Source organism: Euprymna scolopes, chromosome 12, assembly GCF_053919585.1.
Source record: "Euprymna scolopes isolate OS-2025 chromosome 12, ASM5391958v1, whole genome shotgun sequence".
Taxonomy (NCBI): Eukaryota; Metazoa; Mollusca; class Cephalopoda; order Sepiida; family Sepiolidae; genus Euprymna; species Euprymna scolopes.
Genome location: NC_136493.1, coordinates 111,834,342 through 111,862,066, shown reverse-complemented (window position 1 = coordinate 111,862,066; position 27,725 = coordinate 111,834,342). Strand labels below are relative to the sequence as shown.

Below are 27,725 nucleotides of genomic sequence, written 5' to 3'. Positions count from 1 at the left end.
TATTTATTACAATTTTTAATCTAAAATAAAGAATATTACCAGTTAGATGTAAGAGGTTACTATTTAGGATCATGTCTGATATGAAACTGTAGGGAATAGAGCAGTAATATGGCTGTTAACATTACATTTAAACCTGCAGGTTAGTACGGTTGGCAAAACAGGAGTGAATTCCAAAGTCTAATTATCTGAAGGAGGGATTTTGCTGCATTTAAGGTTAGTTAAAAGTATGTACGTCGAAGGGGTACAAGTGCTTTGAGTTCACCAGTTCACATTCTATTCAACTACTTTTAAAACCTACACAGGGATGCAACAATGTGGCGATGTGGCAGTGGTTGAAGCTTAACCGATAGTACGAGACCTATTAGATGGGAGACTCTTTTATAGACCCTGCCTTTACGGGGGGGGATACTAATGGTAAATATACCTGCTCAGATGTTTAAACAATACTCCATACCTGAGTGAATCGTGGTTTTGTAGGGGCATAGGACACTCTCAGGTGTGAGTAATTTTCTAGCGCATAATAGTGGCTGGTTTAGGGTTAGGGTTAGGGTTAGTGAATTTCATACCTCCATTAAACGTCGTTATTCGAAGAAAGCCGATTTAACCCGCATAGGGTGAATGCCGGTTCAGTACATTACAGGTCTTCTTTGCAGCAGACTTAGCAATGTCCTTAATGTATTTGTTCCAATTCATATTGTCTGTAAATATTAAGCCGTGGAGTTTTAAAAATGAGCTCTTGCGTAGGGTTTTATTTATCATGGAAATCGGTGATTAAAAAGCTTTTTTGTAATTGTTAAAGAAAAGAACTTTAGTTTTAGTAGCATTAAATGTTATTATCTATTTAGGCCCTATTACAGTCAGAACTGGAGGTCGTTTTCTAAAGTTTATGCCATTGTATTACAAATGTATAGACTTGATAGAGCGTTATGTCGTGAGCAAATATATCCATCTCGTATACAATTGAATCAAGAAGGTCGTATTTTGACAAGTGATGAGAATTGTCATGCTTTAATGGTCAACGGTGCTTAACTTTAGTCATCCAACGTGAGGTAGTGTTTCAGTGTAATTTAAACACAACTTACAGACACAATGTCTATCCTTTTGTGTTACTTTTTCAGTTAGTTTTCATAGAAGCTTCTTGCAGAAGCATACACTTTTTTAAAGGTTAGTTCCATTTTATGCTATCTGTATTTTGTTATTATCTGTGAGAATTTCTTAAGAATTTTACATTAGACCAGTTGTTCCTTTCACAATCGCCACAATGTTCATTTCTTTCAGAGCCTATGTCGTCTTAAATAATTCTTGAGGTCCTGATATATTGTTATCTATACTTCGTTCAGCTATATTAAGTCCATAGACAGTACATCAATAATAAGCACATTCATTTCTGGTTCATTTTTATAGAAAAACTAGCCTGGGTACCTGGCGTTGCCCGGGTATTTGGAGGTGTGTGTTGAGCAAACAAAAAAAAAAGAAGCAAGAAACAAAACAAAATTGGTAGAAGACAGGCAGGCTCGAACCCGTACCGCAAAGGAGGAAAGGAATGTGAAAAAAGTGACGTCTTTGCTGTTGCGCCTATGGCCAAACCAGAAGTGACGTAGGTTTAAATTAAGGTTAGTCAATCGAAAAGAGAGGATGACTTTCGAAAATATCGACGAAAAAAGCGACTCCTCCCTGTGCCCAGTTGAGGGTGAAAGAATTAATGTTTTTAACCAATTTTTCGATATTTGTAATCCGAAGGGTCGGCTTCAAAACGATACCAATCTCGTGAGAATCTATCGCTTCTGTCGAAAGTTTTAGATAGATATAAATACATACATACATACATTTAAACAGACAGGTGATATTTATATCATAAAAAGATGTCTGTCTTTTATGTATCTACCCGCCTGAATGTCTCTTTATTATATAGGCCCATGTATATTTTAGAGTAAGCAATTTTTACATAATAATAAGTTTCCAGACTTTTATTGATAATACACACATGAAACTTTATCCCCATTCGAAGTAATCTTCTCTGGCTGCAATGCATTTTCATCTCCTCAATTGTCTTATAACGACAGCATCTAAATTGTTTCTTGGGTTTATGGAGTAACTGAAGTCACAGGGAGAAAAGTCTGGACAATAAGGAGGGCGAGGAACTGTCTTGATGTCCATTACGGTCAAATAGTCTGTGACAAAAATGGAGTTCTGGACTGGTGCAATGTCCTGGTGGAAATACCACTGACCCGATTTGAAGAGTGCTTACTACTTCTGACGGAATCTCTTCCTGAACTCCCTTAAAACCTCAACCTGTCCAGTGGTAACCCAGTGCATGTAGATAATGCTCGTGTTGTCAATAAAAAAGGGATCATCATTAGTTGGATTTGCTCTGTCTTGCCTTTTTGGGTCTGAGAGAGCCAGTATGCTTCAAATTAAAACTTTGTCTGTTGGTCTCGACGTCATAGCAGTAGATCCAGTTTTCATCGCAGGTCATCAGAGCATCAAAAACTGCGGGATCTGGATTTATCAGCTGTCATGACAATGTTTTCTTTCTGACATTCTCTGCACAGGCTTGGGACAAACTTCGCGCAAATCTTCCGCACATTCAGTTTCTCGCGAATTATTTTGTGTACAGTTCTCACACTTACATCAAATTGTGCACTTATTGTCTCGATAGACAATGGTCCTTATCCGTGAAATTCTTTATTTGGCCAATCAACTCTGGTGTTCTGACTTCCTTACTTCTCCCACACCTATCATAATCCCTCACAAACTTCTTGCCTTCCCTGAATCTCGTATTCCACTCCAAAAACTGAAGCTCGATTCATGCAAGATGGTCCAAAATCATTCTGAAACATTCCATACGTTTCTGTTGTATTTTTTCCAAGTTTAAAACCGAATTTTATTGCATGTTGTTTTTTTAAAGTGTCTTCACGTCCAGATTGCATTTTTGAAATTCGCTAGCTCTGACAATTTAGTAGGGTGTATTCCTATTCCTGCTGTAGCTGTTCATTTAAACCTGTAATCATAAAATTAGTCATTTCATAAGATGTATAGCAATAACATTAAATGCATGTACAAAAAATCTGGAAACTTATTTAAGGCACCTCGTATGTTTTATGTAGAAAATATACGTATCATAATAAACGGATATTAATTATGCAGTGGGGGGGGCTTGAATATAAACATATTTACAAAGTGAATAATGATATTCTATGTACCAGCTCCACAGATAATTATTATCCGTTTTATAATGTAATCGTTATATAAAAGAAACAGATCACAAAAAAAAGCTCGACACACTTTCATTTTTAAGCAAAGGCCTTTATATGCGGTATTTCCAACAACGCATGTATTTTAAATATTTAAACAGTGCATTTGTCCTTCTCCAATCGCGTTTAACCTTTGTCTTTATTCTGACGTCACCCATGTGTTTCAAACAGGTGTTTTCCAAACCCCAGCAACGTCTGGAATAAGTGCTTCTTTTTTCACGTCTCGAACACCATTTCTCCAAACACCACTGTCTCGAATACGTTCTTCCTTTTTTGCTTCCATAAGAGTCACCACTTATCAAGGCTCAGAGGCTATTCAAGGATAAGGGTTAAAGAGTGTACAGTAGTCAATGGACCAATATCATAGTAATAGTTAGTAGTGTAAATTTGTTAAATTGGATTACTTAAGGGGAACCGCTAATCAACAACTTCTTTAGGTTGGACTTGAAGACGACCATATTGTAGTCAGCTGGAAAGCAGACGAACGGAAGACAGTTCCACGAGTGTGCAGTTCTAAGAAAACCGCTTTTTCGTGTTTTGGACTCGTCCGTTTCTGTTCTTTCGTGTCTCGAACACGTTTCGAATACGAGCTTCTCTAAACAACGGACACGTCTCCAACACCACTTCTCCGAACACTATAGTTTTCGAACACCGGCCACACGTCCTTTTATCTCTAATGTGCCGCTACTTATACAGCATCTAGTGTCTCCAAATGGTTACCCATTTAATTACTGGCAAGACTCAACATCGCTTAACTAAATCTGGGCTAAATATCTTCAGGCATACGCGTTTACTAAATAATATCTACATTATAGAAGTATTTTATTATTTACCTATCTTCCATTTCATTACTTAGAATATGAACATAACCAATCAAACGCATGCCCGTATATGCTCTCCGGTGTTGTTTGCAGTTGTCCTGAATTTTTCAATGCTCGTGGGCTCAGGCAGTGTCGATTTAAGAGAGGTATGTCGAAGAATTGTTTCACAATTAAACGCGCAATCAACCTTACAGGGCGTATCCATTGTCTTTATGAAATGAAGTTAATCATCTATAAAGAACTATGCGCCATGTTGGTTAATATTATATATTAAATAGAATGATAACCAACGAGATGCCAGTACATTTCTTAGCTCAACTTAGCGATGACTCCGTATGTTTTGTTTAGTAAACTGTCTCTTTAAATACTTGTTCTTTTTCTTTTGTTTTCTCTGTAAACACTGATACTTGAAGGACAACAATGAAAAAAGCTTAAAGATTATCTCCGTAAACAAGGTTTTCCTCAAACATTTTCATTTTGTCATTTGTGATTCAATGCAATAAATAATAGCTCTTAGATCAAACACATCAGCTTAACGTTCACAGGGGCCATGAATTGGAACAAATACATTGCCAAGGATGACACGAAGAAGATAGGCTCTCTCTACCGTGCTAGAGGGTTGTTTACGTCTGAGAGTATCTTGTACACCACCAAGGCCACCATTCACCTAAGTATGGAATATTGTTTCTATATTTGGGTTGATGTATCTGCTACCGGCCTTTCTTTCCTAAACAGGATTCAAAATAATCGCTTTGCCAACCAAACTCCAACGCTTGTCCTATCGACGAAATATTTTGATGTATCAGACCCCCCTTTGATGTAAATATCTCTGACAAAAACCTGACAAGCAGCAAAATCCCACCCCTACACAGTAGAAGTACCTAGATGTCGGAAAGCCTTTTACTCTGACAGTTTCTTCCCTCGAACAGCTAGAGATTGGAATTTCCTTCCGGGTTCCAGCTTCCTTGTCTGTACTTGCGTGCAGAAGTTTAAGTTTGATGCAAACAAACAACTTGCTGCTCAACTCCCTACACAGTTTCCCTGCAAATTATCTCCCAAATAGTAGTCCCCTACATCTAACTGGCACTGTGCCTTCTTTTAGCGTGAAATAGCAAAAACATGCAATGTCTTTTTTTGTTTATGTTACGGTACCTAAGCACGAAACAGATCGGCATGCGTATAACAGAATGCAAATTGACACTTGAAGTATTCATATATAGCCATAACGTTTGGTTGCGTTGGAGGTGGTTGTTGTATGCTCAGTCTGAATAGAGACTCATCCAATTATTCTCTATATCTGGTATATTTTGTTTCGTATGTTTCACCACGTTTTAGTGTAAAAGTTTAGAAGTTAAAAAAGTCAGATAGTTATATATGATGGAAGTTTTGCAATCCACATAATTTCCGGGCGAGGTCCCCTTTTGTACCCTTCTTAACCCCTCGAAACTTGAAAGCAGTTTGTTTTTGCATGTCGCCTCAAAATGGGAGTACATGTGTCGGGCGGCTGATGTAGGTAAATCTGTACAACCCATCTCCTCTCTCTCTCTCTCTCTCTCTCTCTCTCTCTTACACACATATATACACACACTCTCTCTCCCTCTCTCTCTCTCTCTCTCTCTCTCTCTCTCTCTCTCTCTCTCTTACACACACACACACTCTCTTTCTCCCTCTCTCTCTCTCTCTCTCTCTCTCTCTATCACTCACTCACTCACTGACACACACAAGCATCCGCGCAAACACGCGCAGTTTCTGTTTCTGTCTTTTTGAATAAATCTTTTATAAACTATCGGCTTATTTTTTTTTAATGAGTTGAGGAAAAGCAACCCGGGCTCACAACGATGATCATGACAGTGAAGACGATGGCGGCGAGGAAAATTTATTCTGCATAAGTAAAGGATTTTATATACCCATCGGTAAGGTCGTATATAACAAGTAAACTTTCTCTTCTATTCTTAATATATGTTGAGATTTTTCCTAATTGTCGCTGCATACATTGATACTCGTATTTCAATTATGATAAAAGCTAATAAACCGTCTTTGTTTTATGTTTATATAACTTGCGACTGACACATACAATACATTCTCAAAACGTTACGATACCTGAGCGCAGAACGGATCGCCATGTGTATAGCAAAAGTCAAACTGGCACGTGAAGTATAAAGTGTTGCTTGTGGTGAACTTGAATATTTGAAAAAATCCACTCTGAGCCACGGAACCATCTTCGTCTATTCCATGGAAAGGGGAGAGAAGATTCAGATCAGTTGAGCAGCTGAAAAGATTCATTTAAAGAAAAGGACATCAATAAAAAAAAAAGTTAAAACTTGGATGAAAAATATAATTTCACAAAATATTTTTTTAAATAGTATTGGGAATCTATGCAAAGTAAGAATCATGCTATCGTCGGAATTTTTTAGAGAAATTTCTGTAAAACGTCAAAAGGTATCGAAACGCTATCAAAGCAAACAATGTCACTGAAGGTATCGAAACGCTATCACAGCAAACAAAGTCATTGAAGAACACAACTATTGGCTATCATTAATTTATTATATATTAAAGTACATATAAAATTAACTAAATAATTATCTTGATTAGAACAAGAATCTTATTAAAAAAATGTCATTAAAATATTTTTATTTATTATAAAAAAAAACATATATATTCATGAAACTTACCTTACAATCGGTGTTTTTTCTTGGTTTAGATTTTTATTATTTTTTAATTTCATAAAAAGCATTGAGTAATTATTCACTGCATTTGTTTTCTGTTTTCAATCGATTTTTCATTGAATTATCTTTATAATAACAGAAATAATATATTTTCCTTGAAAAAAAATGGCTATCGTTTTGTGCGAAAAAAAAAACGCTTATGAAACTTTAGTTCGGCGCCTTTTTTTGCGTTTTACGTAAATTTGCTGGAATATTCTGACGATAACACGGTCCTTTTTCTGCAGCAGTACCAAATATTGAATTAAGTTCGATACTTTCCAATACTAAGATTTATAGTCATTAAAAAAACGATTGCAATTATTAAAGTGATAAAATGGATATACTTTTTACAAAAGAAATAAAAAGTTTTCAGGATTAATAAATAATCTAATTTTAATTATGTAATTGTTTTTTTTTTATTAATGTATATCTGCTATAAATAATATATAATAATTCTTCGTTTTGTAAGCATTTTTTCTGTTATTGTTCCAAATATTTATTCTAACATTCTTTCTGCTTTACGAAATATTTTTTTATTTCAATAACAGTGTACATTAGTTCGATCGATCAATTATACCTGCAGTTTTATGGAAACTCTAGAAATCTAGCCTAAGGTGCCCTAATATACAACTTTGCTTCATTTCGAAGATATGATGATGTTAAACTTTATGTTTAGAATCAATATTTTAATTTTGATAAAAATAAGATTATTTGGATTCTAGAAAATTCTAAAAGAGTAAGGTTAAAGCGTAAGGTCTTTAAGATGCAACTGAAGTTTATTATGTGAAATATTCAATGCAAATCTGGAATATTTGAATTTTAATTTGAGGTTGTGCTTGTATTATTTCCTGTTAAAATTTATAGAATGTTTACTAATTAATGCCTAATATTAACTGTTTGAACTTTGTAAAAATCGGAAGTATATGAATTTTCATGAAAGACTGGCACCACTCTTTAACATTGTTGCATGAGGTTGGAATTGCAAAACATAAGGGGTATTAACTTGGGCTATATTTAGTTTATGTAAATGGTTTATAAATATGATAGAAGCATTTTGTAAAAATTGAGATAACATCGACTTTTGTGAAATTTTAAGAATGGGTAGTTTTAACAAACTTTCGATTTGGAAATTATAAATTAGAATATCAGTTGTACAATTCATTCGTCTTTCTAGAATCTTATCTTTAAATACTCTCATTTTGTTCGACCTCAAATTAGCTCGTACCTGAAACATGAATGCACATATGCAGCCAAAATGTTTGTAGAAATAAAATTGTATGCTCAAATATGGTTATCCTTGTTAATATAAAAAAACTTTAAAACTTTTCGTTATATAAATAGATATACCTGAAGTATACGTCTTGGATATGTTTTTCCAACATTTCTTTTTTCCGCATAAACTACACCCAAGGGAGGTCACTTACATATTATGACAATGATTGTATATTAATTTAACGGAATTAAACAATAAGGCTACACCCAAGGTGGTTCACTCACATATTATAACAATAATTGTATATTAATCTAATGGAATTCGACATTGAAGCTACAACAAAGGGAGGTCACTTGAATATTACCCCAATGATTGTATATTAATCTAATGGTATTCGATAATGACGATAAAGAATATTTTTGTATTATTTGGATGATTCGGACTACTATTCTCATCTTGAGTTTCATTTTAACGACTGTTTAGTTGATGTAACCTCCGACATTCTTCAGGTATATCTCGGGAGTCTTTCTGTCGGATACGGGAATCTGTACCGAATTTTGAATGAAAGTCTTTATTTAATCCACGAGGGGTGCTTGCTCTCGTTCCATCAGTCATGACTTTATATTCTTGACACACACATAGGATTGAACTTTTACCTTCCAAAACACTATGACTTAAAACTGATTATTAGCCTGTACACCACAGGTCTTTGCGGAAAATTATAACATGAATTTTAGGATTATAAACCGTTTCTAGTTTTTTAATATGTAGTCTTTATACTTATAACTACACTAGCTGTATATACCCGGCATTGCCCAGGCGGAGGGTTTAGTCACATACTATTTAAGACACACCTAATATCCTAACTTGTCACGAAAAGTGGCCATATGTTGGATTTAGGGAAGCATAAAACACATCCATCTTGGTCTATGAAAATCAAATGCAAAGTAACTTAATAGCTTAAAGGGGAAAAACCTTATAGCTTAAATAAACAAGCTTAAACCTGGTTTTAAAGGCAATTGTTATCAGTTATTTATAACTGAAAAATAAATTAAATTAAAAGTAAATTAAATAAATTTTAAATAATATTTCGAAACAGAACAATTGAAACAATTTTATTACAACAAACAATTAATAACATCGAGTTAATTATTAAAATTATTGATTTTCTTTAATATGATATGCAAATGAGGGTATTCATTGAATGTAGATTTCTTTTGAATAAATAGTATATATGTAGAAATCATACTGGAATAAATATGTATATAAGTCCGTTTTTAATATGAAAATTTATTTGTGAAAAAGGTACGTATTAAATAAACTGTGAATAAACAAACAGATCTATGACTATATTATCATATAAGATATTACTACTTATTACTATTTATTTTTATATAATGGCTCCTGTTCTGTTTCGGTAGAAAATGGTTATCCCTTGTAAGAGTGTCTGCACATGTAATCGTGAAGCAAACCTCACCTCTCCTGAGTCGACACTGTCTGATTCCAGTAGCAAGAAGAAGTCCACCACGACTGGAAAAATGTTGGGATAGATGAGGAGCACATACAGAACTTGGTATTTCCAAATGGTCACCCATTTAGTATTGACCAAGCTCACTGCCGCTTAACTTCGGTGATCTAACAGGAACCGGGTGGCAGCGTGATTGTGTCGTATTTATTACTACATGTTTCTATATTATTTTCATGAATAATAAAAATACTACAAATTATCAATTCTAATCTATAAAATTTCTGCAAGCCTTGATAGAATCTAATGTGTAATATTTTAACTGATTTATGAATGAATCTGATGTAATAATCGATGTTTGATTTATTCTAACCAATTACTGAAAAATCATCGTTAAAAAATATCTATTAATGGTCAGTCTTGACAACACTTAGCTCCCGTGGTGTCAGTAGTTGGGTAAATAAAATCGCCCTACTAATAGCGGATTTGTTAATTATCATGAAGCACGTCAGCTACTCTTTGAGTAAGGACAAATATCTCAATTATAAAAAGCGAACTTGTAAACAATGTTTGGTTAATTTGGTTGCATTTAAGTGTGCTAAAGAGAAAAAGGAAATCTCAATGCAATAGTGTAATATATCTATTGCAGATTTAAACACATGTAATTGGTTATTTTATAGCGGAAATAGAGCATTCAATGAGAAAACTGCCTGAAAGCAAGTTTTTAAGTGATTATTAAAATACTTTTGTATTACAAATGGCGGTATTATATAATTGTTACAAAATCTGTAGCAAATTGTGTTATTATAGTTTAAATAACCTGATTCAAAACTAACAAACGGAAACTGGTTATTTCTAGGTAAAGTTTGATTTGCTTGCTTCAATGTTATTTAAGCACAAGTATAACAATCCGACCGACTTAATTATTATATTCGATATGATGCTAGATAACTATTCACACTTGAGAGTATCTTCTATCTCTACAAAGCCACTGTTCGCTCATGCATGGAGTTTGTGTATGTGCTGGTGCATCTACCACTTATCTTTCGCTTTTAGACAGTGTCCATAAAAGAGCCACCAATCTAATTCATTCATAAACCAATCTAATTCATTCATAAACCAATCTAATTCATTCATAAACCAATCTAATTCATTCATAAACAAATCTTGCACCATTACACTTGTTTTACAAACATTTTAATGGAATCTGCTCCAATGTAACAATTACACTTGTGCCCCCCTCGAAGTACATGCCTGCACCAAACCAATTTAGCAGCAAAATCACACCCTTTCACTGGATAGGTCACTAGATACCGGATAGCCCTCTACTCTAATAATTTATATCTTCGGGCCTTTTAATTACCTCTCTGTTTCATACTGTTGTGACTGTACTTACATGCAGAAGTTTAAATGTACTGTGAACAGAAATCTCGTTGCTCAATTCCCCACAGTTTTCTTTAAGACATGATCCGAAACCGTAGCTTGTTACGCTTCAATATATCTTGTTTGGGCGAAAAGGAGTAAAAAAATGTTTTGTCTATTTGTTTATATTTAAGTGTGATAACCGGCTTCGAAACCTAGTAGGTATTATCTCTTCCCGCCAACCTCTTCCCCATCAAAAGAGACGTTACGAGCCTGTTTCTATTCTTTTCATTTTCATGGCAAGTGCTCGACTGAACTCCAACTTAAGTTTCCACCTTGCCAATTGTTCATAAAAAACACTCGACTAGCTGCAACCACTATAAACGATTTCCCTATCTGTGCCTAAATCTAAACGTAGATTCCATGAACAAAGCTTCTTTCCCAGAACTGCCCGCCTGTGGAACACAGTTCCACTGTTATGCTTCCCGTTTGAAAACAATATGGAAGCCTTCAATTCCAATGTAAACACGTTTTTGTTGAGCCACCCCCATAAATAATCAAATTCCACCCAATTTAAACCATTAACGATTACTTCACTACCTCTTTACATTCAGTAACTCTTATCCTCGAGTGGCCTTCGGGCCTTGATATGTGGTGTAAAAAAAAAGAAAATAAGGTAAATTTCATTAATTAAATGGTGCAGTACATCTATCTTATGCTTAAACATATGTAAATGGCTATTCAATATCGGAAATAGAGGGTGCAATAAGAAAAGTGTTTTAATTTTTTTCCTGAAAGCTAGTTTTTAAGTGATAACTTATAAATACTTTCATACTTTCATATGCGTTCATTATCATTTTTGTAATAGACTGCAGCAAAATATGTCACTATATTTTTTAACATTATGGTGAAGATATAGCAAACGAAAATAAAGCAATCCTAATCAATTTAGAACAGCATAATCACATTGAAACGCCCGTTCTCATTACATCACCGAAGTTACGCAATGTAGAGCCTGGCTAGTACCAGATATATCAGGTATATCAGCCTGCCATGACCGGGATTTACATGTGTCTAGGGACCACTTGTGAATTTGATACCCCCAGAATAATTTCTCCTTCGGAGGAGACCAGCTTACCTCGCCATGCGTAAGAATACACTAGGTATTATCGGTTCATAGTTCGTTTAATAAATGTTTGATTTGCTTGTTTTAATGCTATCCGGTCGACTTTACTTTATATATTAGATATGATAATAATTAGATATAATAATAATTAGATATAATAATAATTAGATATAATATCATTTACGTCAAAGAAGCAAGCCACTACCGCATCATTGTTGTGTCAGTGTTATTGTGTGAAGCTTACATCGGAAAAAAAGATAAATTGGTGTGAGTTCACGAACTGACATGACCAAGAATTTCTGTCGAGATTTGGACATGATTTATATATAAAGTCATTTATTCTGACGTGGTTTATATCAGTACAAAAACGCAATGTAGAACGTGATAACAAAACGTATTGCATGTAGAAATAGTTGTACTAGAAAGAAAATAATATTAAAAGAAGAAAAAAGTGTATAGCGATATCAGAAGTACAATCTGTATCTTTCCGTTTATTTATGTTTGTTTCGTACAATTCCCACATAATGATAAATCGCGCCTGCTCACGTTGCTGCAGAAGACGGATCATTTTCGTATTTCTCTGTAACAATAAACAACAGAAACGACCCTGGTGTCTAACTCTGTCCCGTGGGGAGGCATTGTAAATAGGAACAATAAACAACAGCTTTTGTGTTTGCCTTGATTTTGCACGAGTATAGGAAATTATTCAGATGTTCTTGGGTTTTCTTCCCTCCCCCTCTTTTTTTTCTAATATCTTACAGAAGCTATAGCACGGCACTTTTATTACAAACAATAACAAAAATCGCGACAAACACACGCGCGCGCACATACACACACACACACACACACACACACATATATATATATATATATATATATATATATATATATATATATATATATATTACATATAGACATATATGTATATATCTATATTTGTGTTACAGAAGATTAGAAAAACGTTGGTACTATCGGTTTCAAATACAAAAGAAAGGGGGCCAATATCTGGTCGTTTATGTTGCTTTAAAGCATGAATAGTACATTCCTATTTTGATGTTTTATTTATGATTGAGCACTCTGACGAAGATATATATATATATGTGTGTGTGTATGTATGTATGTGTGTGTGTGTGAGAGAGAGAGGGGGGAGAGAAAGAAGGAGAGAAGGACGTATAATAGATAATCTTCTATAAAGGCATAAATGTTAAAGAAAATAGAAACAATGCCGAGTCAGACATATGGATTAGCGTATAAATGCATATTTGTGCATGCATAGAGAAGAAATTTTAGTCGATTTACGCCTGACAAATTCCAATTTTATCAAATTGGAGCTCTTTAACAGTCATTTTACCGGCTCAAAAGCAAGCTCAATTTGGTCCACACGTCCGAATACCCTGTGTACATGTTTTACTCCTGATCTTAAATGGAACACGTACATCAAATCTGTTGCCAAGGCCGCTGGAAAAATGGTGGGATCTTTCTATCGATCCGGTAAATATCTCACTGCTGATGCTATTCTCTATCTATATAAGAGCCAGGTACGTCCAAGGATGGAATACTGTTATTGCTTGCTGCCTGAGGCGCCCCGACCGGGGAATGCCGACGGGGTTACTCAGGCAATTTTTAAAATTGCAGGAGTGCCCCTCCTTTAGGGGATCCTGCGGGTATCCCACTTTCCAGGCCTTGTGCCAAATATTGCCGATGTGGGCGGCAATTAAATATATACTGTTGCCACATCTGGGCAGGAGCTGCTAGAAAGGACTTGTCCTGCCTTGATAGAGTTCAAAATAGACTTCGTAACCTCGTAGGAGATGTCCTTTCTCCTCCTTGCAACCTCTATCTCACAGAAGAGATGTTGCGAGTTTGTCTCTGATGTATCGTTATTTTCATGGAAAGTGTTCGACTGAGCTTCAATCTATGGTCCCCCTCGCCAAACTTTAACAGGAAACACTCGTCTAGCTGTAAACACTATCAAAAATTCCCCCCACTCTTTATCTGTGCCTAAACCTAAACGTAGATTCCATGAACAAAGCTTCTTTCTTAGAACTGCACGCCTGTGGAATTGTCTTCCGTGTTCCTGCTTTCCGGCTGACTACAATATGGTTGTGTTCAAGTCTAAAGTAAATAAGTTCTTGATGAGCCGTTCCATATAAGTTATCAAATTTACCAAATTTTCATTACTAATGATTACTATATTATCCAATTTCTACTGTACACTCTTTAACCCTTATCCTTGAGTGGCCTCTGGGCCTTGATAATGTGGTGATGCCTATGTAAAAAAAAAAAGATCAAAAACTGACCGAATAGTTTAGAGATTGTTCATTATACGGACAAACAAACAGACAAGTTCACCTATATATATACATATATATACATATATATATATATATATATATATATATATATGAAAAATCAGAATTTCGTGTGTTGATGAAGCATTGCTTTCTAATAGGAAAACCGCGTTTAACTTAAAGTTTAAATAATAATTACTGAAAAACATATAAAAACCCCGCAAAATGATCATCCGATTAGAAATTAAATTTATGCAGAGGAGTCTGAAGATATTAGAAACAAAGTGTATTTACTATTTTCATGTAAATTTGCAAATATTTAAAGTTGATCACAGACGATCAAAAAAAAAACATAGACAATTCAGAGTGTCGTTTGCAGATTCTTAAAACACAACATAAAATTATTTTATATATATATATATATATATATATATATATATATATATATATATATATATATACACAAGGTGTCCACAAAGTCTGGCTATATTAGGTAGCCAGACTTTGTGGAAGCATCCTATAGATTATGTAGCCAGACTTTGTGGGCACCCTGTATATATATATATATATATATATATATATATATATATATATATATACACTCACACACACACAAATACACGTGTGTATGTGTATGTATATATATATATATATATATATATATATATATAGGGTGCCCCAAAAGTCTGGCTACATAATCTACAGGATGCCTCTACAAAGTCTGGCTACATTAGGTAGCCAGACTTTGTGGACACCCTGTATATGTGAGTGTGTGTGTGTGTGTGTGTGTGTGTGTGTGTGTGTGTGTGAACATTTTAAGGTTTACAAATTAAACAGTTCTGTAAACTTAAAGAGAATATAAATATTAATTTTAATACTTAAAGAGAGTATACAATATATATTAATACTAATATTTATAGGACAATCCTAACTAGATGAAAAAGCTCTGTATTCAAGAGACAGCATTGATATAATAATTTCAATGTAAACTCTATAAATTAGAATTTTCAACAATTTATTTTTTAAAAAAGAATTACAATTTAAAAATTATAAAATTTTCTTTATTCATTTGGTACATTTCTGTATTATCATCAACTTTTATGCAAGTTTGACTTCTTCTAATAATTTGTAGTTTTCAATTTATGTGTTAATCAACAATAAATATTATTTTGCTCACTACTTTCCTCTGAGGATAAGAACCATTCATTGAGACTTCATGGAATAAAGAAAATTTCAAGTTGTCAAATTGTATTCCTTGTCGAAAAATCGATTGTAAATTCTAATTTACACAGTTTAAATTGAATTTCCTTTTTGTACGGCATAATCGCCTTGACACACCGATTCCCGTCAAATCACCGAAGTTAAGCAACAATGAGCCGGGCCAGTACCAGATGGGTGACCATTTGGGACTTCCAGGTGCTGTTTCCAGTCGTCTTGGATTTCTCTGTGGTACGAGATTGCGCAACCCTTGCCACACAATTACACGCGCAGCTGCCCCTACAGAGGGTATCCTTTGTCTTTCGGGACTGAACAGAGGCATCGATGAAATTGAATTTCTTATATATATATATATATATATATATATATATATATATATATATTTTATTTTTTATTACCGTATCTTTCTGTTAAGTTACATTATTGTTTCAGCTACCCGGCCGTTTTTTTTTTTTTGCTGTCTGTAGTTTTCTCAAACTTTTACAGAAATGTTCGTTATGATGTAAAAGTCTGAGGAAGCTACAGACGGCCAAAAAACGGCCGGGTAGCTGAAACAATAATGTAACTTAACAGAAAGATACGGTAATAAAAAATAAAACGCATATTTGCTCTAGAACAGTATTGAGCACTTTCTTCAGTTTTTATTAATTACCATTTCTATTAAATATATATATATGTGTATGTATATACATATGTGTATGTGTGCATATATATATATATATATATATATATATATATATATATATATATATATATATATATATATATATACTAGTATTCGCTTTACAAGAAAGTTCTAGCGGTGTTTATTTTAAATTCAGATTAACATATCTTGTCTCAAACAAAAATTTACTGATCAAAATATGCATTATCAGAATCAACGCAATACAAGTGTATTTATGCCAGTAACGGAAAAAGCTTGCGTTCTGGTGGCGATGAAATCGCTGAAAGTGTTTTTTGATATCGCTTAGGTTTTTGAAGCATTTCTCGCGCAGGAAGTTGTCGAGATGCTTGAAAAGGTGGTAGTCGGTAAATGAAATGGCTTTAGAGTATGGCGGATGGGGTAGGCATAATTGTGTTAAAACGATTGTAATTCGTACGGTTACATAGAGCGAAACACGCTCTTTAAAATGATATGTAGAATAAAAGTATTGTAATGAAATATTATTTAAAAATACATCATCAGTCGAGCTGTGGGGGAAGAGAAGAAAAATCAAGATGGCGGCGCCCACAGCGTTTATAACTGAGCGGTCTCGCAAATTAACGGAAGTCTCATGGCTCGTGTGCAAAATCTCGCCGGTTGGCTACATAAAAAGAGGCCGTGGGGAAAACGGGGACGATCGGTGACAAGAATCCTTGGAAACTGTTACGTGTGACTGTCTTGTCTTTTTTTATTACTTTTTCCTTTCCTTCCTATTTTTTTTGCGATTATTCTTCTTCGTGTATCAGCTCAGTTTTTGCAGACATCGATGATCATGATTCGTCAAAGCTCTTTGCATTCGGACCGTTACACTATGGCGTTCTTTGCAGTATAGTACCTATAGTAAGTTGCAATTACTTGCTACATGCAGAGTGCTCATACAAAGTGGATAGTCTTAGCCATTGTACCTCAATTAGTATCATTTGTTTAACACAATGAAAACTTGGCCAAGTCCATCCCTCGCCCGCCTGATCGCGGTGGAAGGAGGGGCTAACTATGCACGAATGCCAAATATTTTGAGGAGGAAGTTTTTTATTTGTCTCTATTCATTTTTTTAATGATGTTTTTTCCAGCATTTTTTTAGATGACAAATCAATATTTACCCGCAAATATATGCGCCCTCCAGGCGTAAACTTATAAAAATACAAATATTAATACTTTACTAACCTTTTTTCTGGTGTATCGTTATGTACATAGTAAGTGTTCGGTTGAGCTCCGATCTCTCATTTTGCATGTAAAAACATTCACAACAAAGATTCGCCAGGCTACAATCACAATAAAGAACTCTCTCTTTCACACACACGCGCGCGAGCGCGCACACACACACATACACACACGCACACATACACACACAAGCAGAACTTCCATGAACAAAGTTTCTTTCGTGAAGCGCCCCATCCGTAAACAGAAAATTAAAACGAAGCTGTTTCACAACCGACTAAACCATGTTCGTTTAATATAAATAAATGCCTTTTCAACGGATAGTGGAGAGAGTATGAATATCTACAGAAGAGAGTTTGCATGTCTACTAGAGACGGAATGCTATATGGGGAGAGTTTTAATGTCTTTTGGAAAGAGATTGGCACCTACTAGAGACCGATAGAATGCATACTGGAGATATTTTGAATTCTGACTAGACAGAGTTTGAATGTCTGAAAAAGAGAGTTTGCATGTCTACTAGAGACGGAATGCTATCTGGAGAGAGTTTGAATACCTTTTAGAAAAAGATTGGCACCTACTAGAGACATTTAGAATGCATACTGGAGAGAGTTGAATGTGAAGTTGACTAGGTAGTCGAGAGAGTTTGAATGTCTGAAAGAAAGAGTTTTGATGCCTACTAGAGATCGAATGCCTACTACAGATAGATTAAATGCAAATTGTATAGAGTTTATTGTCATACAGAGACCGTTGGAATGGCCAATGGAGAGAGATAGAATTCTACTAGAGAGTTTGAATATCCACAGGAGAAGGTGTGCATGTCTACCAGAGACTGGATGCCTACTCGAGATTGATTAAAGGCCTACTGAAAAGAGTTTGTAACCTTCTAAAGTTTGGAATGCTTACTGGAGAAGGTTTGAATGCAAGAGATATATTGCATTTGTACTTGAGACGGAATGCCTACTTTAACAAGATTAAATACTGGAGAGAATTTGAATGTCTACTGAAGAGAGTTTTAATGTTTACAGGATAGAGATGGAATGCCTACTGGAGAAATATAAAATGCCTTTGTAGAGAGATTGCCGCTCTTAAGATTCCTACTGGAGATGGATAGAATGTAGACAGGAGAGATTGTTCATTACTAGAGACGGAATGGCTATTTGACAGAGATTAAATGCTACTGAAGAGAGTTTATCACATACAAGGGACCGTTGGAATATCTACTGGAGAAAGTTTGAATGTCTATTGAAGAGAGTTATAATGTTTAGATGAGAGAGCTTGCATGTTTACTAGAAATAAAACGCATACTAGAAAAATAAATATTAGGAAAAGTTTGTCACTTACTGGAGTCCGTTTAGATGCCTACTGAAGAGAGTGTGATTGTTTACAACGGAGACTTTGCATGTCTAATAGAGATTAAATAATTACAAGTGATTAAATGCCTTCTGCAGAGAATGTGTTATCTACTAATCGTTGAAATGACTACGGGAGGGAGATAAAAAAGCCTACTAGAGAACGTTTGCATGTCTACAGGAAAGAGTTTGCATGTCTACTAGAGACGGAAGGGTTACTGGAGAGAGATTAAATCCTACTGGAAAGCGTTCATCATCTACTAGAGACCATTGAAATGACTACTGGAGAGAGAAAAAGAATGCCTACTTGAGAGAGTTTGAATGTTTACAGAAGAGATAAAATGTCTATTCGAAATGGCTGGAATGCTTACGAGAGAGTTTAGATAATCAAGTCTTCTTAAGTGTTCTTTTGCCAACTCTACCGTTTTTTTTCAGTTGTCGCGTCGTGACGTTCATCGTCCAACTGATGATCTCTAACTTTCTAAATGCTTGACTTCATAACAACTAAGCGCAATTGCAGGGGTTCCTTAATCATTGCCATCAAAAAATACTGCAAAGCAACTAAAATCACAAACAGGATATATGAAATAGAGTACTCTACAGGTTTCACGAAGTTGCCTGGTCGGGAAAATCAGTCTAACCTGTAAAACGCTTAGCAGAAGTGACGTCAGACGTTTGATTAAGAACGTGATGTAAATAGTTTGGATGGAAAATAGTAGTTATAACAGCTATTAGTTATTTGGTTGAAAGTTATTCGTGGGAGAGATTAACGTTGGTTAAGTCATAAACAGCGTATATGGGAGGTAGTGGTCAAGAGTGTTCAGATAACGGGCTATTCATTGAAATAGTAACAGTGACGTCAGACAGAAGATTTTAAGAACATGATGAAATTAGTCTAAATGGAAAATGCAGAGCGAACAAACGCATCTTGAAATGTCCTGCAACATGATTACAATTAACTAAGGCCATGCGCTTTTAACTAAGTTTATTATATTCTTTTCTCCGTGAAAATATTGTTGTTTGCTTAGAATAGGGTTGCTTTCTTAAAAGATATATATTATATTTCTCTTTGTCTGTCTGTCTGTCTGTCTGTTCCACTTTTTCTCGGAAACTACCGGGCCAATCTGGCTGGAATTTTGTACGAACCTTTGGTATGATAAGATGCAGCGAACTAAGTATTATGCTTCTGTTTGCTGCACTGATAAAGATTAATAGGGATTAATGGAAATTAATATGGATTAATAGGGATTACTCACCATAATACCACATTTACTCTAGATAATTCCTCAGGAACTACTGGTGCGAGTTGACTGAAAATTTGTATAAACTTTTGCTATGATAAAATGCAGCGTATCATGGTAATCATTCGATGCACAGTTAGGACTGAATAAGGATTAATAAGGATTAATAAGGATTAATATGGATTAATAAGGATTAATAGCGATAATTATCTAATGCAATACTGTGCCCTAATTATATATATTATATTCAATTTGGCATAAAGCACTCATATTTTTTTACGGGTAAAAAATTCTAATAAATTTAAAATATTCGATTAAAATGATGGCATTATTTGGATTCTTCGGATTACTGTTCGCATCTTAAGTGTCATTTTTCACAACGTTTCGATCGATATAACCTCCGACCTTGTTCAGGCGTATCTCGTTTCACTCGGGAATCTGGAGGGAATTCCCTTCAAGGGCGTAGCGTGCTTTTGTTCCGTCAGCCATGACTGGATATACGTCCTAAGTAATTCGCAATTGTATTTATCGGCTACCCACACTGAGAATTCAACCTTCAACCTTCAATAGAATATTAATTTTACAACGGATTTTCTCCAACGACTCTAATCACTGCGCCGTAGGTCCTTGCGGGGAGTTCTCGTATGAATTTTGGAAACTTTAAACCTATTTTATTTGTAGTTGTAAATAAATAATAAGGCTTCCTTCAGTCTTGAGAGACTATGGATACCCACGGTAAGGGTGCATGCACGTGAATATTTTGTGGCAAGAGTTGCGCAATCTTCAACCACACTTCTCCTGATTCGACACTGTTAAATATCAGTAGCAAGTGGAGGTTCAGGACGACTAGAAACAATGCCGAGACAAGCGGAAAGCACATATAGCGCCTAGAATTCCTAAACGGTCACCCATCTAGTACTAGCCAGGCTCAACTTTGCTTAATTTCGGTGATCTGACGAGAACCGATGCGTCAACGTGATTATGCCGTACATAATGCCGTACGAATTGTAAATGTCACTATTATTTTACTATATATTAATATATATATATATATATATATATATATATATATATATATATATATATATATATATATATATGAAATAAAGCTGAATGTGTGTGTTTGTGTGTGTGTGTGTGTCTGGTCACGAATAGGCTCCTATATGGTTGACTATTTTAAACAACTGATTACACATAATGATAGAAGATGTATCGAGACACAGGAATGGGTATGTTTGATCTGGCAGAACGGTGGTTCATTAAAATGGTGGGGGTCTGCGTTCGCGCCTGGCCTCCATAGAATGGAAATAGGCACACACTTTAATGAAGACTTTTCATATCTATCTGCGTAAGTATACTTTGATAATTATGTTTCAGTTTGAAGAAATATGGTATAATAAAATTATGTGGTGTTCGTTCGCACCTGTCCTCCATAGAATGGAAATATGTCACAAAGTTTAACAAGGTTTTTTTAATATAGATCCACAGAATATTGTGATAAGTGTTTCAGTGTGAACAGGTATGGTATAATAAATTATGGGATTTATCTATTTTATTTTTACTTTCATCATATTTTGCTTTGGTTTTGATACCCTCAAATTCAAAGCTATATCTTTACAACTCTTCCTTTTCATAACCTATCATACTTTCATAAATCAGAGTCCATTTTCTGTAGGCTGTTTTTGAACCCAGTCAACGACGGGTACTTTTGCTAGTGTGTATATATATATATATATATATAGTCCTGGTCAAAATCATAAGACCACTTAAGAAAGTAAGCGTTTACACATATTATCGAATTTTTAATCAAACAAATGGTTGAAACCATTGCCAAATGGGAAAATATGATGGAAAAAAATGAAATCTGCTTCTTTCAAAACGTTAACCCTGATCTAATAATTATTTTTTAAAAAACAAACATTTTCACCTGGTCAAAATCATAAGACCACTGATAATTTATCTAACAAAAGGTAATTATAAATTACTAAAAAGGGTCTCAGTATTTAGTATAGCCCCCATTATTACGAATTACTTAAAAAATTCTCTTTCGGCATGCTTGCGACTAAGTTTTTTTATCAGTTGTGAAGGAATTTTATCTCATGTACTGAAAACTGAATCAGAAAGTTCCTTTATCGAATCATACTGGGTTCCATCCTTGAACACTTCTTTTGCCATGCATCCCCAAAGATTTTCAATCGGGTTGAGGTCCGGAGAACATGCTGGATGATCTAACAATTCTATATTATTTGAAGAAAAGTATTCTTGTGCTTGTCGAGAAGTGTGTATCGCAGCGCTGTCTTACTGGAAAATCCAATTTCTTCCACACAGACGTGGACCTTCAGTCCTGATAGAAGCATTTCATGTAATATATATATATATATATATATATATATATATATATATATATATGGCGATTAAGCTACACAGAATATTCCGCGTTTCATCCACGCTAGGAGTCATCAGGCTTATGTCTATATATATATATATATATATATATATATATATATATATATATATATATATATATATATATATATTAGTGTATTTAGCCAGCATTCCTTCATTCAGGAAAAGATTATTAAAATCAACAGAGATAACTTGCTTAATGATTCTTTTTTTCATTTTTCGATCTTTCGTAAGATTTTTTTAACTTCAAGATGGAAGGTATTTACAAATGTTCCATGGTTCACACGAGCGCTTTCGATTCTTTCTTGAATCATCACAGGTGGAGATAAAATATTAAAAATAGAAGTGAAATGTATAGTTACGAATGATAAAAAGAGTCAATGAAAAGTCGATTAAGATATACATTTACGAGTGATAAAAAACTCGATTAAAAATTAGCATGATAAAAGGTAATGTTAGTAAAACCAGTCGTATACTGGTTATGCTAAACATTTCAGCACATTATTGCTACTTTCAAAATTAATGCTATTTATAGATGGGTGCTGGGTTTTTATATATAGTGCTTCAAGTATTTTTAATTTTTTACAATTACTTTCTCGTTGCAAAATCCTTGTGTTGTCCACGAGGACCTTTCTAAGATTAGAGGGGGGACAGCTATGTTGATTTGTTACATGCTGGTATATTGAGCTAGTACTGTTCAAATGCATCGTTAATCGACGGGACAATGTTGTTTTTGTATGCCCAATATATGCGTTTTTATTTGCGGAGTTACACTCTTCTAAGGGGCATTGAAATTTGTACACAATATTGGTTTGCTCCAACATTTTTGTCGCCGGCGAGGAGTTATTTTTAACGATGAGGTTCTGGGTTCGATACTTCTTATAGTATATAATAAATCTAATCTTAGAATTGTTCTCTAGAGGTGCTGTATATCTATGTATGATGCTTTTAATTATTTTTTTTTCTTCCACTCTAAAATTCGGTGTCATTTGGTTTTTATAAAATATGTCTATAGGGTTAGTGTTAGAAGATTGACTAGTATTGCTGTTAAGGTTTTTAGGGGACTGTAACAATAGTTTAATTTGTTGATCAACAATATAATTCGGAAAGTAAATATATATTACTGTATATTTATATGTCGATTTCATTCGCAATAACTCTGTTAATAATTGATTTCATTCGCAATAACTCTGTTAATAATTGATTAATGCAATCGAATATCGCGTGAAGCAATGTTTTCACATGTAACAGTGTCGATATCGAACAGTCAATTGTTTTGTTAACAGAATTCGTTAAATCGGAGCTGTATGCGACTTGATGTTTTTTTTCTTCCGATATATTCTCACCTTCAAGCGTGGATGACCCATCGGAGGCGTCACTCTCAGAAAATAATGCATAATAAGAAAGTTTTATCTTTCAGAAATCAAAATAACCAATTTTCTTCTCGGCAGCGCAAGTTGACTTTGCATTGACTGTAAAGTCTTGGTAATTTCTCGAAGCAGAGTAAGGCACAAAATATATTTTTTTTTAATTGTATTATTTTTTATCCTTTGGACTAATATTTTCATCTTGAGTGTTATTTTCACAATGTTTCGGTCGATGTAACCTCCGACCTGCAGGTGAAAATTGTCGGACCAGAAATCACTCAATTGAACTCTTGAATCTGCGCGGTATTTCTAACGGAACCCTTTATTTTATCCACAGAGATAGCATTCTCACGTTCCGTCGGCCATGACAAGATAGAAGTCTTAAATAAGTCGCAATTGTATCTTCCGTATCGCTTGCACTGCAGATTAAGCCTTCAACCTTTAGGATTGTCTCACATAGTACTGAAAAAAAAACTTAGTATCTATCCGTTACGCAACTGGTCTTTGCAGTTTCAGAGGTTACATCGGCCGAAACGTCCAACGAATAATGCTTAAAATAAGAACAGTAGTCCGAATACTCAAAATAATACAAATTAAAAATTCAGAAACTTAATGCACTTTTGTAAGTAAGAAAAAGTTAGTTCCTCAAGATAAGAGTTTTCTGGATTGAGATAAAAATAAAATTCTAGAAAGATTTCTACTTCACGGATCGAAGACAGGAAAGATGAAGTGTATTATCCGAATAGATGAAAATAAAGGTTTATTAATTTATTTGCGAGCTGTTTTCCTTCATCTTCATACTTGTTGTTTGACGACGTTTCGGCCAGCTATTCCTCTGGCCTTCGTCAGGTAGTTAACCTCGACGGTATAAGAATGCTGAGTCTCTTAACTGTATTTTTAGTAAGTACTGCCTACCGCCCCGCGGCCCTTTGTGGCCACGGGCGACAAGATCAAAGTGTAGTATCTTTCCGGCAGATACTGCAAGCAAAGACCATATGTGGGGGCGACCCCACATATAAGACCTTGGTCAATGTAGGGGCAACCCTTCATACCAATTGTCACTATCCAGCTCCCCTACTCCCCGGGGAGTTGGTCCCCATTTCCCCTTCACTCCTCACATGAAAAATCGGCCTTGTGCCTAATTTGCTCGGTGGGGGAGCAAATAAATACCATCTGTTCCGGCAGATACTGCAAAGCTATGACTAGCAAATACCATATGTGGGGCCAACCCCACATATCTGAACTTGGTCACTGAAGGGGATACCCTTCATACCAACAGTTTCTAATCCAGCTCCCATTTCCCACCTCTCGGGAACTGGTACCCCCTTTCCCTCCCCCCCTTCCCTCCATCCCCACATTAAAAAACGGCCTTGTGCCTAATTTGCTCAGTGGGGAAGCAAATAAATATCACTGCCCCCCGGCCCTCTGTGGCTAAGGGCGACAAGATCAAAGTGTAGCATCTGTTCCGACAGATGCTGCAAAGCTATGACTAGCAAAAACCATATGTGGGGGTAACCCCACATATCTAGACTTGGTCATTGAAGGGGCAACCCTTCATACCAACAGTTTCTAATCCAGCTCCCATTTCCCACCTCTCGGGAGCTGGTACCCCCTTTCCCTCCCCCCTTCCCTCCATCTCCACATTAAAAAACGGCCTTGTGCCTAATTTGCTCAGTGGGGAAGCAAATAAATCCATCAAAGTGTAGTATCTGTTCCGGCAGATGCTGCAAAGCTATGACTAGCAAAGACCAGCTATGACTAGCAAAGACCATATGTGGGGTTAACCCCACATATCTGAACTTGGTCACTGAAGGGGCAACCCTTCATACCAACAGTTTCTAATCCAGCTCCCATTTCCTACCTCTCGGGAGCTGGTCCCCCCTTTCCCTCCACCTTCCCTCCATCTCCACATTAAAAAACGGCCTTGTGCCTAATTTGCTCAGTGGGGAAGCAAATAAACCAACACTTAGTAATTACTGCCTTCTATAGTTGTTGTCGTCTCACCACTTTTTTACCAACTATTTCTCTGGCTGGCTTTGGGTAGGATTTAAACCGCTATCTTCAGACAATACTCACCTGGGAACGTCGTGAAACAACAACTGTAAAGATGAGGATAACAATCCGCAAATGAATAAACTAATTACTCATCTCAAAAAGACTTCCAATAATAAAATAATAAAGTCAAGGTTGTTTTCAAGGCATCACAAATGACGCGTGTTTTTTTTGTTTTTCTTTTTTAACACGTGATAGTTCAGTTTATCGGATTGAAATAAACAAGGCTTGCATTTGAAAGCAAATAGCAAGTCAGACAACATTTGCAATTTGAAATGAATTCGAACAGAATTGTTACACTCTAAATAAAATTCAACGGTAAGTGTTATTTTTTCGTCAGGTCATCCAAAATGATGATATTAATTTATCTATAAAAAATGAAATTATTGACATATGTGACTTGATATTAATATTAGTGTGAACACTAGCGAAGCATAATTTTGTGATTTTTTTTACAAAGTCGACACTAGTAAAAGATATATATATATATATATATATATATTATCATATAAAAATCATTTTGTGTGTAAATATATGATATTTTACTTTTTACATTAAAATATTTTTATATTTTGTGAAAGATATTGTTTTAGTTTTACATTGAAATGTTATTAATATCATGTAATAAAAATATTTTTAGTTTTTACATTAAAATGTTTTTAATATCGTGTAATATTTTTTGAAATTTTTACATTGAAATGTTTTCATAATCTTTTAATTAAATTTATTCTATTTTTAATTTTATATTGATATGAAAAATATGTTTTCTTATAAGATAATTTTTAGTTCTTACTATATTTTAGTCTTTCATTAAAATGTTATTTTCTTTAGAAGTGGTATATATATATATATATATATATATATATATATATATATATATATATATATATATATATATATATATATATATATATATTCTATATATGAAGTGATGATATATTTTTGAGCTTACATTTCAATCCAAAATAAAATTGTTTATTGGGTACATTTTTTTATATTTTTGCCACCATCCGTAAAAAAAAACGTTTATCATAGACATATGTGGTAAAATAAAATCTTAATTTAGATCTGAGGATTAATTTTTGATTCTCCAAATCTTGGACATATCTGGAGAAGCAAAATAACCCTCAGCTCTTATATTAAAATTTTATAACATCAACATAATGTCGATATAGCTATGTGGAAGTGAAATTTGGCATCAAAAAATCCGCCAATAGAATAAATTAGATAATTTGATTCTAAATGCTGTAGAGAGAGTCTAGAGGTAAAATGGAATAATCGAATTAAAAACCAAGAAGTCATAGCACTAAACAATAGGTAGTATTGTTAATAATATGTAACAGGCGTTCTGGCTGACTTCGATTAACCCCAGAATGAATTGCTAACTTAGTGCTCCAATCAACATGTGATAAAAAAAAGAAGAATGAAAAGATAAAAAATTTAGTGGAAGCAGAAAATCGAGAAAAATTTAATTGCAACGAGAAGAAACTGGATGATCCTTGTGGGTTTTGTTTCATATCGAATATGGTATATTTTAATTGTCTCGTGTGTCGCAGAACACTGAAGTTCTTAAGTAAAAATTATGTGTAGTGAAAATCAATTCTAGAAATCTGCTGAGACAATTACTGAGAACAAATTTGGTGTGATTGCTATATTCTTGACGACAATGAATACATTCATTCCTTGTCATACCCTCGCGCTTATTGATATGTTTTTTTACGATAAAAATGGCGCTACAACGTGTCGTAAAACTGTAAGAACAACATTAAAAAAGCTAAAAGAAAAAATTGAGTATTTACCCGTTTTCGTCAAGTAAAGACAACAAAGGTTGTTTATTTGGTTCAGGGGAAACCTTGCAGTTTGTCACGTGGATTCCTTTGGCTCCTGAAGAAAAATAAATGAAAGGTTATAATATAATTCAGGTGTAACAAGCAGTTATCATCCGCATACATTTATTTTCGCTAGCTGCTTATATATATATATATATATATATA

General features: G+C 34.6%; 1 protein-coding gene across 1 annotated transcript in view; it reads right to left on the bottom strand.

Annotated features, from left to right (window-relative positions):
• LOC145291623 (uncharacterized) overlaps nt 1–27,725 on the bottom strand; it is a 284,342-nt gene that overhangs the window by 51,208 nt on the left and 205,409 nt on the right. The window contains exons 7-8 of the mRNA XM_080137698.1: nt 27,531–27,615; nt 6,176–6,344 (exon numbers count right to left, since the gene is read on the bottom strand). Of these exons, the coding sequence (XP_079993824.1) occupies nt 6,176–6,344; nt 27,531–27,615 (254 nt within the window). The remainder of the gene's footprint in view (nt 1–6,175; nt 6,345–27,530; nt 27,616–27,725) is intronic.